The sequence below is a fragment of the Nipponia nippon genome, unplaced genomic scaffold (assembly GCF_047370975.1).
Source record: "Nipponia nippon isolate SJK-2023a ecotype South Korea unplaced genomic scaffold, ASM4737097v1 scaffold_2, whole genome shotgun sequence".
Taxonomy (NCBI): domain Eukaryota; kingdom Metazoa; phylum Chordata; class Aves; order Pelecaniformes; family Threskiornithidae; genus Nipponia; species Nipponia nippon.
The window spans coordinates 107,363,722-107,380,856 of record NW_028262336.1 but is presented as its reverse complement, the minus strand read 5'-3'; the positions used below and the strand labels follow the sequence as shown (position 1 = coordinate 107,380,856).

The 17,135-nt window shown below is 38.0% G+C and overlaps 1 protein-coding gene across 3 annotated transcripts in view; it reads left to right on the top strand.

Moving 5' to 3' along the window:
- The window catches only part of B3GLCT (beta 3-glucosyltransferase), a 61,387-nt gene that overhangs the window by 25,532 nt on the left and 18,720 nt on the right, over window positions 1-17,135 (top strand). For 2 of the 3 annotated variants that reach the window (XM_087758854.1, XM_087758852.1), the window contains exons 5-8: window positions 7,064-7,140; window positions 11,117-11,228; window positions 14,172-14,308; window positions 15,664-15,727. In XM_087758854.1, the coding sequence (XP_087614980.1) occupies window positions 7,064-7,140; window positions 11,117-11,228; window positions 14,172-14,308; window positions 15,664-15,727 (390 nt within the window). The remainder of the gene's footprint in view (window positions 1-7,063; window positions 7,141-11,116; window positions 11,229-14,171; window positions 14,309-15,663; window positions 15,728-17,135) is intronic. The other variant, XM_087758853.1, reaches the window with a different exon arrangement.

Sequence of the window (17,135 nt, the reverse complement as noted above, 5' to 3'; positions counted from 1 at the left end):
TTATTATTTTATTAAATCCCAGTTACCTGGAAGTATAGCAGATGTGCCATACTTGCTTGGCACATCTGGACTACTATTTGGACTATTTCTACATTAGCAAGTAGTTTGGTGCAATAGGAGCAAATATGAGGAGCAATGCAGTTGTTTGAGGAGCTAGCACTGGTGTTACATGACATTTCAAAGGGTTTTACTTTTGACTAGTTCTGATTTGGTTCTGTGAACTGGAGGTCCATTAGCAGTTGCAGCACATCACCCCAAAGGAATACGATTTGTGCATTGTGTGATGCAAACCAGTGCAGTGAGTAGGAAAAAATGCACAAAAACCTAGCCTGAACATATGAGGGAGTGTTAGGAAGCAGTAGGAGCTGCTTTTGGTCTAGGTCTTGATCTTGCAATTAGGTTTTTTTTTTTTTTTTTTTTTTTCTCCCCCCTAGGTAATAAGGTTTACAATAATAATTTTCAAATGGATCGATACATCTGAATGTCATTCACATCTCCGTAATTACAAGAATAAAATTAGTTTGTTTTTTATATTGTTCAGTTTGAAAAGTCAGGACTTGACAACTCTATCAGCAAGCACTAATTGAAGACTCCAGACTTCATTTTGCTATTTGAAACATGTAGCCCATGACTAATGGGAGGGAAGGGGCATAATTCATTTGTTGATAGATATACATTTTGAAAAAAGAATTTTTTTAAGTTTAGTAGTTTCTTGAGTCTTCTCATGTCCTGGACATCTGAATTATGATCTATTCAGGTTTTCATCTACAAGATTGGAGGCAATTGTATTGGTGTCAACACATTTTCTACTCCTGATCATGGAAAACATAGGCACACTTATAAATTCTTTGTATGACTGGTTTTCAGTTTGCGGCAGGACAAATGTTTGTGCTAGTAGTTGAGGAAAATCTTGTGGTGTCACATCAACATAATGTAAACCAAATTAACACTGATTACTGCTGACCACAAGTGAATTATTTCTGCATCACAAAAACCTTACTGGACCTTTTGCTGGTTTTCTAATTGTGGGAACTCTAGGCAGTATGTTAGCAATTGGCAGTAGTGTAATATGCGTGATGAAATTTACTCCGATTATTGTTGAAGAACAACCCAGTAAAATAAAAAAAATCAGTGGCTACCAGCATCTTTCCCACATGAAAAAGTTACATCAATAATTATAGGTTATTGAGACAGAAATACATTGTAGTAGAAAGCTTTCTTTTTGATGATGAAATAGCTTATTGCATAAGGATTAATATTCCAGCTAAGTGCCTAAAAAGTCCCTTCAGATACAAATACTTATTGGAGCTCTTTTCCCAGGCAATCAGTTGCTGGATCTAGCGTGCAAGCACTCAGGAGTCAGTGCTTTGGTCATGCATCCAAGTATATTTTCTGGCAGCTAAGTTGTGTTCCAAGGGTTTCAATATCATGTACAGTAGGAAAAAGGAATAAAATTACTTCCTCTTCACTAAAACTCTTCTTTTGCCTCTTATCTGAAGTTATAGTCAGGAACACTTCAAATCACTTTCTTAAGTTGCAGTTATTGCCTCCGTAAGATTAGGTAAATGCTTCCATCTTTTCTTTAATGTAAGATCATTTGACGACAGACTTACAGCATCTTGCTCTTGATTTATGAAAGCAGACTACTGCTATGGCCTTTCCATGAACCCTTTGAAACTGCACATAATATATTATGAAAACTTAGTTCTTTTTTAAAATGATAACCAGGCATCTGAGAGTAGAACAGAAGTAGAGATTCTCTCTAATGGAAAATAGTAGATTATATTTTATTACTTTAGGCTTCCTGAGGAGCAAAAGACTACAAAATGTCTATTTATTGGATATTATTCTTTGTTAGCAACACAGGTTTTTTAAATGTTATCGCAGCCTTTCAACACTTAAAGGGGGCTTAGAAAAAAGATGGGGACAGACTTTTTAGTAGGGCCTGTGGTGATAGGACAAGGGGTAATGGTTTTAAACTAGAAGAGAGTCTATTCAGACTAGATATAAGGAAGAAATTCTTTACAATGAGGGTGGTGAAACACTGGAACGGGTTGCCCAGAGAGGTGGTAGATGCCCCATCCCTGGAAACATTCAAGGTCAGGTTGGACGGGGCTCTGAGCAACCTGATCGAGTTGAAGATGTCCCTGCCCATTGCCGGGGGGTAGGACTAGATGACCTTTAAAAGTCCCTTCCACCCCAAACTCTTCTATGATTCTGTGAAAGCAGCTTAAAGAGAGAAATAAAGCAAAGGTTAAAAAGGCCATGACCGTCTTGGAGAAGCTCCCAAATCACTGACTTGTTAAACAGAAGCAAACTACTTTTGTTACAGTTGTATTGTAAAACAGTACTTTAAGTCATTCATGGGTTTTATTTGAAGGGGTATAGAGAAATAATGTTTTGCCCTGGATTTTTGGACTTGATGTTCTGATAAATATTGATACTTATGTCTTTAAAACATGAAAAATATTTGAAATGTGTATTGTAGTTTTCAATGTTTAAGCAAATTGTTAGAACATGGAGAAGATGTAGTGTGCAGTGTAGTATTTGATGGTGGCAATTCCTAGCAAATGGACTGGCCTGCTCGATTTAGAGGTAGGAGATTTGATCTTACTTTCTGTCATTTTAGAAATCCTTCAGGGTGTCTACAGAAGTGGCATGTTTGTGAAAATAAAGCTGTAGGGAGACTTCAGTGTGTATTCCACAGCTCTACTTCTCGAAGTAGTCATAATGGATGACTGGAGGGGCTTGGCTTATTTAACCTCCCACGGGAGGGTTGAGAAGAGGGTAGATAGGCTAGCTCTGAATGTGTCTTAGGATTAATTTTTGTAAAGAAGATAACAGAGTAGGGAAAATGTTGTTAAGTGCTTGTAGAGCATGTAGAGCAAAAACTAGGAAAACATTTCGAATTCTGGAACTATGTGATTCAACAACAGTGTCTAGGGTTTAGGATCTCCCCTCTTGCGCCTCAGTTCTGGGTTTCATGAGGCAGTTTTTAATAAACTTACAAAACGCAGAGATATAGGCAAGACACCTGCAGATACCAGCATGCTGGACTCATTAAGAGCAGATTCCTATACACTACTGTATTTTACTATAATGTGTTATAAGTTTGCTAATTGCTCTGATCAGATGACTCAGTAATATAACAATAAACATTACAGTCATGTTTTGCATTTTACTGCAGTTCCGTATCTGTTTATATGTAGTACTTGCAATATGATGTCACATAGGGCATATAATAAATAGTGGTGAGCAACATCCAGTTTGAATTATGTTCTAAAAACCATGTTCTCACTAAACCATACACTTAGGGCAAGGTTTAGTTATGCTTAGATGAAATTTAGTGGACTCCATTCTGCAGGAAAACAAGGCAAGCACAGGTCTTCTAGGAGGTCATAGAGGATGTGACCTAGCTGTGGTTCCGGAAATAGCATTTTAGCTGGAGGTGATCTCTGCCAGCCTGGGTCCTTACAGAGGTCCATTTTGGCCTTGTTTCCTCTAGGAAGTTGGGTAGAGAAAGAGAGCAGGCTTACGAGAATGCCAAAAAGAAAAGATACCTTGCAAAAGTATCAGATTAGCTCAAGAAAGGGTGCTTTTTCTTTATCGTCAGTCCTTTGATCTGCACAAAGGAAAGAGTTGGGGTTTTTTTGTTAAAGAGGAGATACCTAAGTATATGGTACAGCTACTTAGATTATGCAATTTACTTCATACCTTTTGCATGGGCAGATGCTGTTTGTATCTAAAATGAATACAACTTCAGCCTTTAGCGTGATATAGACACTGAATATATTCTTAACTACTTTTATCTCTGTCTGGCTCCTATTGTACATGAAATACATGACCACATACAAATACTAGCATAACTGCAAGGTTTGTATGCTTGTAAAAACAAATGTTCTTGTAAAGACAGAGGTTTTCCCTTTTATCTTCCTATTTGCAATCCCATAAGCAAACATATTTTTATGGTTTTACTATGAAGTGGTTACATTTTAGTGAAAGACCAGATGTTGAGTATACTGTTACTAAGATTTGTCACTTCCACTAAAAACCTCTGGACTTCCTTGGTTTTGCAATAAATTAAAATTAACCAGAAACGTATTTGATGGATTGGCTTGAACTAGAACCATAAATCAGAACCACTGATATTTTAGATGCGGGTGAATATCCTGTTCCAAATTAGAGTTTTGGCATTGTTTCTTTTCAATTTTGGTCATTCACAATAGCATAAATATTTTTAAAAATAATAGATCATTATTTTTTGATAGGGTTAATGCACTCCTGAGAGACACCGTTATTCTTTAGAGTGTCTTTAGTGTATGAAGTTTGGAGGTTTTAGGTATTTCTAGGTGCTATGCTTAACTGCTCTTAAAAAGGATTTCAAGTAAACTTGACAGAGTCAGCAAGCACTGTGAACTTTATCTTATAGCTTTTCTTAGAGAATAAATTATTTTTGTGTTTAAATGTGAATTTTATGTTAATGGCATTGGCTTATATTCATGAGAAGCATTCATCAAACAAAAATGTTTGGCGTGTGCACGGTGTAAGAGGAAAGGAGTTAGGCCCTTGAGAGATCAAGATGGTTTGTCTTAGGAGCTGCCAAATCTGCCAGCCTGACAGAGGTGAGGCTGCTGCAGCTCCGTGTCCGCAGGGCCAGCCAGTAGCGAGGCTGCGCATGTGTTCCCAATAGGCACATATGCATGCATACATATACTAAGTGTACGTATATACGTGGTCATCCACGTAGATTAACACAGAAACCACAGCGCTCTTACAAACACAAACTGCACCAATGGCCTGACCTCGTTTCACCTTTCTGGCTGGTCAGGATGAAAGCCTGTTTGTGGAATATTTATACATAAATACACACATCTACGATATGGATGCCTCCAGTAGCCGGTCTTTGACGCTCGGTCTGTGCAGTCGCTGGTCTCGCATCACCGGTCTGTGCAGTTGCCAGCACGTGGGCACGTGAGGCTTGCTCCATTCCAGTTGCTGATGCTCAGCCCTGCTCCTGCACACCCACACGCACACACTATGGATCCTCCCAGTAGCTTTAGATACTCAGTGTATCCAGTAGTCAGCCCCTGGACTCCCTGTTGCTTCACACACAGACGCACACAGGCAAAGGGGTCTTTCTGGTACCTGGTGCAGACCTATAACCCTGCCAGTAGCTTACCCTTGCACCCCAGAGGCTCTCCTGTAGCTGGGACCTCCTGTTTCCTCCAGTAACCAACTGTCAGGCCCCTTGGTCTCCCCAGTGTCTGCCTCAGACTTGTGGCTGCTCCAATACCTGGCTCCCAAGCCTCTTCTCCTACTCCTAGTCCAGCTTGATGCTCATGAGCAATGACGCACACTGAAACACACACCCGCACAACATGCATGCACCCCACTCTCCCCAGTTTCTGGCAGCACAGACATGTGCACCACTGTGACTCATGGTCCCCTCTCCAGTTGCAGGCACTCAGGTCTGAATACACACGGACACAGAGCCTCCTGCCCAGGAGTTAGAAATGGAATTTAAGGAGAAAACAGGACAGACTGCAGTGATCAGTGCAGGGCATGGCCAGACAACCATCCTGACCGGCAATCTCTTTCAAGTGACCAACCTCTTTTTTCCTTGTGTTTACCAATGGTTGTTCCTCCTCAGACGACCCTGATCCCTCTTTTCCTGGCCTTTTGTCTTCCCTAAGCATCTCATAATACGTTTTGTGCCATCCCAAAGTGCTTTTCCCCTGAATCCCGTAATGAGTCACATGCCCCTGTAGGCAGTACCCCCCTGTCAGACTGCAAGGTGAGCAGGGAGCCTCTCCCTTCTCTTTAGCTGGTGAGTGTCACAGGTGGAGAGGCTGATGGCTCCTCTGGGACAGCCCTGGGGGCAGCTGGGTCAGGGTGCTCAGTTTTCTCCAATTACATTATTGGGGTTCCTACCCTGTTACTGTTCCTCTCTGCTTCTTTGTGTTTGTGGTGATGAGCCTTTAGTCACATAACAGTTTGTATAATGGAAAGGTGGGATCGTTTACCTGCTAGTATTAAGTCATTTTTGTTGCATTTTGTTGCCACCAGAGCTTTGTTAGGTTAATTGTTGTAATGGGATGTACTTAGATGGTGAGGAAGTTTAGATAAACTGGGAGGTTAGACTCTTCTGGCAGGAAGATTTTTGCTTCAGTACTAGTACAATTACTGAACCCAAAGGATTGAGACATTTGTGAGGTGGTTGAGACCCTAATGATGCTGCAGTAGAGAATTATACTTGTAAATGTAGTAGATCAATGGAGTAAGATACTGCCTATATATTATGGGATATATCTCTCTCTCCCACTTTTTACATGCATAAACTAGTGAATAAATTATGCAGTCTGGTTTATCGGAGGGCTGTGTTTAAAGGGTGTTTTCTTGGGAACTACCCCAAAATGATAGCTTGTCTTCTAGATATCGGGATCTGCCACACCGAAGAGATTTCAAGTAACAAAAGAGCAAAGAAATTTATGAAAAGATTTTCGTTTGTAGGAAGCTTCTTTGGTTTTTCAGGAAGAAAAAATGCTAATGCATTTTGATTTTTGCATAAACCCATGGTTTTTTGTCATGATGTTAGTGTGACAGGTCAAAGCTGAACTCAGCCAAGTAAAGAGTGTTAGACCTCTCACATAAGCTCTGTGTAACGTGATTGTCCAATGGAAGCCTTTGTAGAATACCCTACATTATTTATAACTCTTTCCTTACAGTATGGGATTTTATGATATGGTAAAGAAACAAGTATGATATATTGCTTAATTGATTACATGGGACCTATACAAAACATTTAACTTGAAGTGTATTAGCTTTGTATCTAATAGAGAATCAAGAAATCATGAGTTGGAAGAAGCACTTTCCCTAAATTGCAGGTCACCTTGTTTCATACCATCCTAAGTCATCTATTCTGCAGGGCTACTTGACAGTAGAAAACAATGAGGAGCTAAGTAGTTGTTCCAGAGTAAGTTTTTTTTTTTAAGATTGGGTGGTGTTTAGGGAAAAAAGTGCATATAATTCAAGTTTAATGGGAATATTTTTATTTTTCTTAAAGGAATTACCTACGGTTCAGCTTATTCATCAGATGGACGGGCATGAAGGTGCATGGACAATATTACCATTAATGAGAGAGTAAGTGTAATGAATGACAGTTATTTTCAGAATTTTTTTTGTAACTAAGAATATAAATATTAATTACTTAGACCTCTTTTTTCAAAAGCAAAGTTTTTGAGTCAGAGTTGCAACTTTATCTTTTCACCTTCTTGCTCTACTATTTTTGGTTTTCTAAAAGCTATTTTAAATAAAAGAACAGCAGTAATATAATGTAACTCAATAACTACCTTCTTCAAAGCATTGTGGGTTTAAAAATTATTAGGGAGGTAAACTAGTCAAAAGAGATACCATTTTTAAATGTGTATTTTCCTATTTGGTCCCCACTTCTCACAGTGTGAGGTGTGAGGTATTTCAGAAATTTTGACCTTTCAGATTTCTTGGCTGAATGAAGTGGATAAATAATTTTTAAAAAATAGATAATAATACCTGTTTGGGGTTTCTGTCTTTTATTGGTTACCGTATTTCTAAGAGGTGGTATGCCTCTATAGTGAAAAGGTGTAGGTCTCAACATCTTTTTAGAAGCTTATATGGCCAGTTTTCATCTTAGTATGGTCAGAGATGACAGCTAATCTCAGATATCTTTTCTTCTTAGCTTATGCAGATGGCTCCAAGGAAGACATGCTGCATTTACAGGATAGTATGTTGCAAACTGTCAGGAAGCAATGATTCTTGTTTCAGAAAGTCCTAAAGCTCCATGGTGCTGAAGGCTATCCTTTGCCTAAAACTTGTGTTTGAAATTGATGCCAGAGACTCTGCAGCCTCTTGACGTTTAATTTAGTTAATATAATTTGTTAGAGTTACTCAGAAGGATGTTTTTATTTTGGTTTGAGGTTTTTACATCAGAGTGGTTGCAGGACAGGATGCTTTTCCTTCTGCTTTCCATTGCTTTCTGTGTGTGTAGAAACATGAAAATAGTGCTTGTATAGTAGCTATCTTTGAGATACATGTAAACTGTGAAAAGAAGCAAAAGGAGAATTAAAGTAAATTGAAAAACTGGAAGATGACGTTCCAACTATCAATCATCTTTGTTTTTCCTTCTTAGCTCTTGTTTCAGTGACCTAGTGGTTCCTCTTCTGAATTATTTATGTTCCGGTGACAGGGTTTACAGATACAGTTCTCATAGCAAAACTCAGAAAGAAGAATACAAATGCTCATTTTTGTGATAAAGCAGAAGAAAATTCTTCAGAAATCAGAAGAGGAATCTAAAGTAGAGGATTTCCATCTTGAGAATTCTGGAACATTAATTTCCTTGTATCTACTGCTTCACTTACCACTTAGAAGTATGTCAGTGTTGTGGGGCTTGTACTCTTTAGTTTTCTCAATGGACAGAAGAGGAGGAAGGGACATCAGCCCATTCTGCAGCAGCTGATGATGCTCAGAATTGTGATATAAGATGCATTCTTACCTGCAGACTGCTTTCAGAAGAATGGCTTTCCTCAGTTCTGTAGTTGTCAGGATTTTTATGGAAGCCTCTAAACGGTTACGACAATTCTTAATTTTTAGTTCTTGGGCACAGGTTAACTTGGACAAAATACTTCATTTCAGAAGATGTAATCATAAGGCATCAGTGGATGTCTTATGACACAGCACCCTTACTGTCTCCAGAAGGCCCACTACATTTCTTCTCAGTAACCATGTTAACTAAGCAGAGAAGAAATCACTTTTTAAAATTATTACCCTGAAACTGGATCTTACCTGAGTATCTCCAATGGCTGCTTGCAATCTGAACTCCAAATCTGTGTGCTATGAGTTCTACATAGGACTCTCTGCAGGCCTTATATACTTTAAAATCATTCTGTTTGTCCATCAATAGCTAGATGAACAGATCATTCTTCTTGTGAACTTTTGTGCTGCATTCACAAGATGCAGTAATACTTTTTGTGGGGGTTATTCTAGTATTTTCTCCTTGCCCTTCACCCACCTGCTTTTGTGTAAATCCAGATATTTCTCTCCTGAAGTTCTAGCTGATCATTAAAGCGTGAGAGAAAAGCCTTCAGTCTTCACAGAGCATTGGATACTGTACATATTTAAAAACATGAGAGTATCTGATACCCTTTCTGTACTTGTTTGGCAAGTTTTAGAAGGAACAGCTAGGAAGTGTGTTTCCCAGCTAATTGCATCTTGTTTGCTTGCCTGAATGGCAAAGAGTTGCCCAGATTTCAGTGTTGAGTAGGCAACAAGTATATGCTTTTATGAACTAAGAGGATGACTGGATCGTGAGTTCTTCTGGCTATTATAGTTTAGCAGATTATCATAAGCAGAAAGCAGTGAATAATCAAATACCATTGCAAGACACAGAGGAAAGCTAGCTTTATAGGAAGATGACTGTCGTGGTTTAACCCCAGCCGGCAACTAAGCCCCACACAGCTGCTCACTCGCTCCCCTCCAGCAGGATGAGGGAGAGAATGAGAAAGGTGAAAGTGAGAAAACTCATGGGCTGAGATAAAGACAGTTTAATAGGTAAAGCAAAAACCACGCACACAAGCAAAGCAAACCAAGGAATTCGTTCACTACTTCCCATTGGCAGGCAGGTGTTCAGCCATCTCCAGGAAAGCAGGGCTCCATCAGGTGTAATGGTTACTTGGGAAGAGAAATGTCGTCACTCTGAATGTCCCCGCCTTCCTCCTTCTACCCCCAGCTCTTATTGCTGAGCATGATGTCATATGGTATGGAATAGCCCTTTGGCCAGTTGGGGTCAGCTGTCCCAGCTGTGTCCCCTCCCAGCTTCTTGTACACCCCCAGCCTCTTCTCTGGTGGGGTGGGGTGAGAAGCAGAAAAGGCCTTGACTCTGTGTAAGCCCTGCTCAGCAGTAACTAAAACATCCCTGTGTTATCAACACTGTTTTCAGCACAAACCCAAACCATAGCCCCATACTAGCTACTATGAAGAAAATTAACTCTATCCTAGCAAAAATGAGCATAATGACCTGTCCCAGATGAAAGAAGACTGAACTAGTTTAGCACCTGGCAACCATCTGGTGCTTCTAGCGTGTAATTAAAAGACCTGCAGAGTCAGGTATTACATGTTCTAGCATAAGTATTTGTCAGATAGTGGGTTTGGGTTGTGGTTTGGTTTTTTGTTTGTTTGGTTTTTTTTTTAGGCAAATACCATTCCCTAAAACAGAAATTATTGTATCGCCCTTTTTAACTTATTTTTTCTGACTTACGTTTCTGCCATTTATTTTCATTGCTGATTTTATCAGTAGACAATGCTGTAGAGGAAAAAATCTGTGATGTTTAGAGGTGCTAATTTTTTAATACTCTCCTCAGATTATTTTTTTAATTAAATCAACGTAAAAGCTATGCAAAGGAAACTGGAAAAGGAAATAAAGATTGGGCTTTTTTTTCCCATTAGGATGTCATGAATTAATAAGACTTTGTTTTGTTACGTAGTGGAAGGATTAAGCTGGGAGTAGAGAAATAAGGATAGAGAGTTTTCTGAAGGAGGCAGGAATCCTGCATTGAGATTAGCGTTAGCTTTGAGGAAGGTAAGGCAGTCCCTTCAATCTGCGTAGTTTCACTGTACTGAAAAAGCTAATCAAGTTTTTAGGTTGGGGATGATCGGTGTCAAACAGCTGTGAGAAAACCTGTCATTAGGCATTTTCATGATTGTTGCAATGGTGTTAGATGCCCAACAGTGGGGCTCCTTGGAAGAAAGTTAAAGTATAGAGGGGAAGGTAACTTAACCTGCTATCTATAAACTTCTGAATTCAGAGGTGGCTATTAGACCTTGTAGTACCTATATATTTCTGAGTGGACATTTTTTATGTATCTCTATTCCCTTCTTTCTGGAATAACTGGTGCTATATAAATAGATAGCAGCTATCCATTCACTGTAGTCCTTCAATATGTAATTCCAAGTTAGTAGTAAAAGTTTATGTTTCTGTGTAAATGAATAATTGATTGCAAAGTACGTATATTTGGAGAATGTGGGTTGAATCTATCATTCTGTTCATAAGCCAGTTTATTAGTAAAATGTTAATTTCTTTTGTTAGCTTCTCTGTTACCTATGGTAGGAACTCCTCATGGATTTTCTTCTGTGAAGAAGATACAAGAATACAAGTTGTAAAGCTGCTAGAAACACTTGGAAGATTTGACGGGTCTAAGGTGAAATAAAAATTTAGATATTTAACTTTCTTTCGAATGTGCCTGAATGGGTTTTCAGATGAAACATGTGGAATATTTTTAAGTACAAAATTATAAATACAGAATTTTAGAATTCCTAGTTATGGAACAGTTTCTGTGGTCCAGAATTTAATTTTATAACACTGCCTGGGTAGCTCAGGTCTCCAAACACTGAAAAAGATGCATCCAAACAGCTGAAAATAGGGGGATAGATTTCTGTTGCTGAGGCTGAGAGTGAGCAAGGTATTTAACGTGAAGCAGTATGAGCGCCTGTCTAGCTGTTGAATAACTGTTAAAATTGAGCAAAGATTCCTTCTGTGGATAGCCTGAAAATGATGTAGCATCAGTAGAGAGATGAATATAGTCTGCTGTGTGGTCCCCTCTCCCCATTTTCCTGTCTGTCATCATTTCTGATTATCATGAGACAGAATAACTGATGTTAGTTTGACTGTCTCTGATCTAATATAGTAGGGTATTTTATTTGCATTCTGTTTCTGAACTGTCTTGGTGATAAGACAGTTTTCTTTACCTGCTGGAAAAGAACCAACACCAAAAGACTTGCAGAACAAAAGAAAAATGCAGTCACCAAGGAACAAAGTAAATTTGGCAATGCAACTGACGTCAAAGATGTTAATGTTTAGAATTCTCAGTGTTCAGAAAAAAATTCAGCTTGATGCCCATCCTTTGCCTGGAATAAAAGAAGCCAAAATCTCCTGCGCAAATCTGTTTTGCCTCTTTATTGTTACCTTGACTGAGTATTGAACTCTGCTTCAGGCCTCACTTTAGCATATTTACTTCTTTTGCAGGCACAGGGCCTTGTGTTTTCTCACAATTCTTTTCTAAAATGGTAATAATAGTAATTTAGAGATCTTACATTTCTAAACACTCTGTTTTCAAAATGGCTGACTGAATATATTCGGGCCTTTGGAATATCCATTTATTTCTGTTTCAGAAACACCTACTCCTAATTCATGTTCTCAGAATAGAAACATAAACATTTTTGTTCTAGATTCTGCCCTTATGCCAGTTTTAATCTCTCCTTTGCATTACATGTAAATTCTATTACAATAACAAATTATGTTTCAACCTGCATTAAAAGGAAAGTAAAATGTTTTGCTTTTGTACATAGTAATTGTCATCTTAGTGTAATAGCCTGTAACTGATTCCTTATATACAGTGGTAGTCCATCAGTCACAAAATTTAAGATGAGTTAGACCAGAATGAGCTCATTCATTATTCATTTTAAAATGTCAGCAGTCTGCATAATAAAAAGCTGGTATACATTAATCACAATAAAAGGTCTACAACGGGCATGTGAATAGTTGATGAATCTGCAGCTTTTCAATCTGGATATGTAGAGATTAGTAACAGAACTATTCAGACTGATATGAATGTAATATTGAGTGAAAACAGATGTGTGAAAGCATCGTAAGAGACTGTAGAGGTATGTTAAGAGAATGACCTGCATTGATAACCAAGGATGATATTGACGGCAGTAAAACTAAAAAACAGTGAGGAATATCTCATTTACATAAAGACCTCAAGGCAAGCACTCAGATGGTGAATTATATCTGAACATCAGGAAACACTTTTACTGTGAGGGTGACTGAGCATTGGCACAGGTTGCCCAAAGAGGTTGTGGAGTCTCCATCCACATATCTTGTGACATAACTCACAAGCCATCTGGACGTGGTCCTGGGCAACCAGCTGTAATAGGTGACCCTGCTTGAGCAGGGGAAGTTAGACCAGATGATCCCCAGAGGTCCCTTCCAACCTCAACCCCTCTGTGATTCTATGTTTCAACAGCAGATTGATTCAACCTGTGCTTTCATAATGGAAGATGGCAGCAAGGTTAAACCAAATTGTATGTGCTACTACTCTTCCTGTCATCCTAACAGGATGGTAGACTGCAGGCTCAAAGATATCCAGAATGAGTAAACCAAGCTGATGGGTAGCAATGACTTAGTAGCTGTTGATACCTAAAGGGTATAAAAGATCTATTTAAAAGACAGTTTGTCTTTGAGAATCGTAAGAACTCATAAGATGTTGTAGTAAGACACAGTGAGGATGTGACATTTTTCCCTTCTGTCCAGTGAGGATGTGACTTTTTTCCCTTCATTACAGTCCTTACTTTGCAAAAATTTGGGGGTATACTTGTTTTATATGCATTCTAAACAGAAAGATTAAGACAACTGAGAGTAATGTTAAAGCAGCAGTATTTAAGTCTGTTAATTATTTTCAGATACAGCAGAGTCAATAGTAAATTCTGAAACACTGTTATTTAAAACTCTAATAATAATACCACTACTTAATTTTTTACTTTATAAATGCATACTTGGGACCTTCTTCATTTAACTGTTTTGAAGATCAAGGTATTTAAAATGTGTTTGCTTTTTAAGTTCCCTAGTGTAAAAGAGGCTAGACAGATGGAAATTCAAAATGGACGTATATATAAAGTTCCTGAATGCACTGCTTTTGAGTGTCTTCTCTAGTCAGTAGTCAGTTTGGGTAGTCAAACCCTGGAACAGGTTGCCCAGAGAGGTTGTGGAGTGTATTCAAAACGTGACTGGACAGAGTCCTGGGCAACGTGCTCTGGCTGACCCTGCTTGAGCAGGGCATTGAACTAGGCGATCTCAAGAGGCTTCTTCCAGTCTCAACCCTTCTATGATTCTGGGATTCTGTGCTCTTTGAACAAGTGGAATTCAGGGCATATGCTGGAGTTTGAAAATATAGTGTGTATTTGAATTCAGAGAACTGCATTTAGTTTTCTTTCTTACCAAGTACATTTTTTGTCTGGATTATTGTGAACAATATGCTTCCCTTGTTTTTGTTTTCAGGTTTGCTTTATTCAGCATGAATGCAGTCGTCATCTTCACTAAAAGGATGCTGTAGATGAACAAAATTGTTTCCTATATTCCTTTACAGGAGTGGTTTTTAGGTAAAGCGTTATATGATGAAGAATCTACAATAATTCACCATTATGCCTTTGCTGAAAATCCTACAGTCTTTAAATTTCCAGATTTTGCTGCTGGTTGGGCACTTAGCATTCCACTTGTTAACAAGTAAGAATTGAATTTTTAATCACTTCTTGTTTATAGATAGTAATTAAGAATGTTTAATTTAGATGCTAATCAATATTATTTTAATGAGTTATGATTTCATATGGATTAATATTTATTATAAAAGATGAAGGTGTTCCTGCAGTACAGTTGAAGGTCTTATTGCAGATCACGTAGATATGCAAAGTCAAATTTTAATTTTGAGCTGTCTGAATTGAAGCTGCTGATTGCAGCTTAGCTATGGCAGACAGCTTGGGATGTACCCAACCAATGCAGGCTGGCCTCTCATGGATTTGACTTCAGATCCTACATGGAGCTTTTGCTGCTGCCACCTATATTATCAACATCCGTGCCAGTACATGTAAGCCTGCTTTCGTTTGAGGATCTAAGGTGCATAGCAAGACATTCAACCAGGTACAGTAATGTACAGCTAGCTCTGGGTATGCCTACATAGACTTGTGCTCCCACTATAAACTTACCCAGAAAATACTTCTTTGATAAAATTCCATTTCTTTCTTATTCTACACATTCCAAGCTTAATTATTATAAATAAACACTTAAGAATTCATTAGTAGACAAAAGTACAGAAATAGGTTTCTGTATCATTGCTCTGTGTGTCATTTATTTTGCTTCATTCTGCGTATCTAAAAGTTAACGTCATGTCAGCTAGTTAATAGTTGTTTAGTACTAGTTGTTCAACTAGTTCAATACCATCTCTTGTAATTTTAAAAATGTATTCTCCCTAGACAGCAGTTGTATTCCTGGATCTTAGAATGACTGCATTGCCCTCTAGAAGTGTTTCTCATGCTATAGAGACAACCCAGATGTTTATTTTAGATTAGATGCTTAGTTTTTAAATGAGATTTGAAAAGTTCATAGATTGCAGAAGTTGAACACATCTTGCTGTAGCAAGGATTGATGTTTTCATAAATTGAAAGTGCCTAAATACTGTGCTTTGGAATACACAAAAAGAGAATATTGTCTGAAGTTTGAGATGCTGATCAATATTGAGCTTCAAACTCACTGCTGCTTTTAATCTGTTGAAAATGTTATGCCAGGCTTACCGTCTGCTCCAGATGAGAGCTTTCTTCTTGGGCAGGAAGAATGTATCAAAATGTGTGTGCTGAAAACTAATATTAACATCATCACACTGTGCTTAGATGAAAAAAAAAATGATATGAAAAAGAAATGAGTTGCTTCTTGGGGCAATAAATACAGAAGTGTGATTTATTATTATTTTTTTTTTTCCCCTTATAAGATGGTCAGTGATACCAGCCACATTTTGCTGCATACACTAGTGATTGATTTTTTTTAATATGTTTTTTTTTGAGTAAATTTCTTCATCTTTAATTGTATAGGCTTGCAAAGAAGTTGAAAAGTGAACCGCTCAAGTCAGACTTTACAATAGATTTAAAGCATGAGGTAAGCAGTGATGTGATGAAAGAAAAAATTATCTCAAATCTATATATTTGAATGGTAATAAATGGTAATGAAAATAACAGATTTTTCTTAGATGTTGCTAAAAAGTTTGAATGCAATGGCATGTTTAATTTCTTTCCCTTCCTTTAGAGTATTGTAATACTTTAAAACTCTATTTCAAACTTTGAAGAGCTAATGAATAAAATTGCATTCCTATATGAATGCATATTTGTTTGTATACAGTAAGGTATCTTCTAATGCTTGGTCAATAAAGGAGAGAGACTTCCAATCCATGAAGCTTAAGCTGACATGAATAGTGTCTCAGATACTAGCCAGCCTCACTCTCTAAATCAGACTCTTAAGAGCTGGATATGATGGACTTAGTTTCCTCAAGCTGTTTAAACCAAGCTGTTGTGTGAACAAGCAACATGGCAACTTGCACAGAAGTCTGGAATTATTTTTTTTTCCCCTCTGATTTGCAACAGTTTTAAAAGGTAGCTACCTGGTCTTTCAGAAAATAAGTAAGTTGAAAGGAATAGGAGAAGAAAGGAGTGGGGAGATCTGAAAGATCAGTGCTACCTTTTCTGAAGCTTTTTTATTTTTTCTGCCTTCAAAATGTTTGTGCAGCCCAGGGTTTTCTGCTGTCACCAAAGTGAACTCTTGAACCAGGGTGGAAGGGGATGATGAAGCTGGAATAAGCTTGCTGATTTTGGCCTGAAATGATGAGTGATGTTGAAATCATTTTAACTTTTTAAAACTCCTGAAAGTCAGCTATAAATTGTGGTTCTGGCCCAGAAAAAAACCCCAGCTTACTTAAAACTACTGCTGCTGTTCCAGATCTTTATTCTGCAATGGTTATAAATCTCCTCATTTCCAACATAAATCTACAGTGTATTTATAGAGTATAAATTGGTAGCATATTTAAATGATTTGGTTTTGTGCCAACACTATTCTTCCACATAGTTTCCCCCCCTTGAGTAATGTATTTCTAAGAAGCATTTGGACCCCTCTCATTTTTCTACGTGAAACAAGCCAACAAGCTGTTTCTTTCCTCTTGTTAATTTTTCTAAATGCAAGACCTTGGGCTTCACACTGTTAATCTTTTTTTTGTAAGTTACCTCAAAGTCATTCCTATGTTCCCAGTATTTCAGGCTACCTCAGCACTGACAAAGCCTCTAAACATAGTGTGATAAAACAAACTTCGTTAGCAGATATTTCTTTTATGTGCTGCAGATTGCTTAATGAAAAACAATTGATCACTCGACTGGCAAAATTACTTCCACCCAGTTCTTATTCTGTTAGCAGTTCTTTGTGTATGTTTAATTTCAAATTTATTGCTACTGATAACCTACTTCAGCCCTGTAGTTATTCTTTCTGCACAGTCTCGTGTCTCCCTAGAGACAGTTCCATT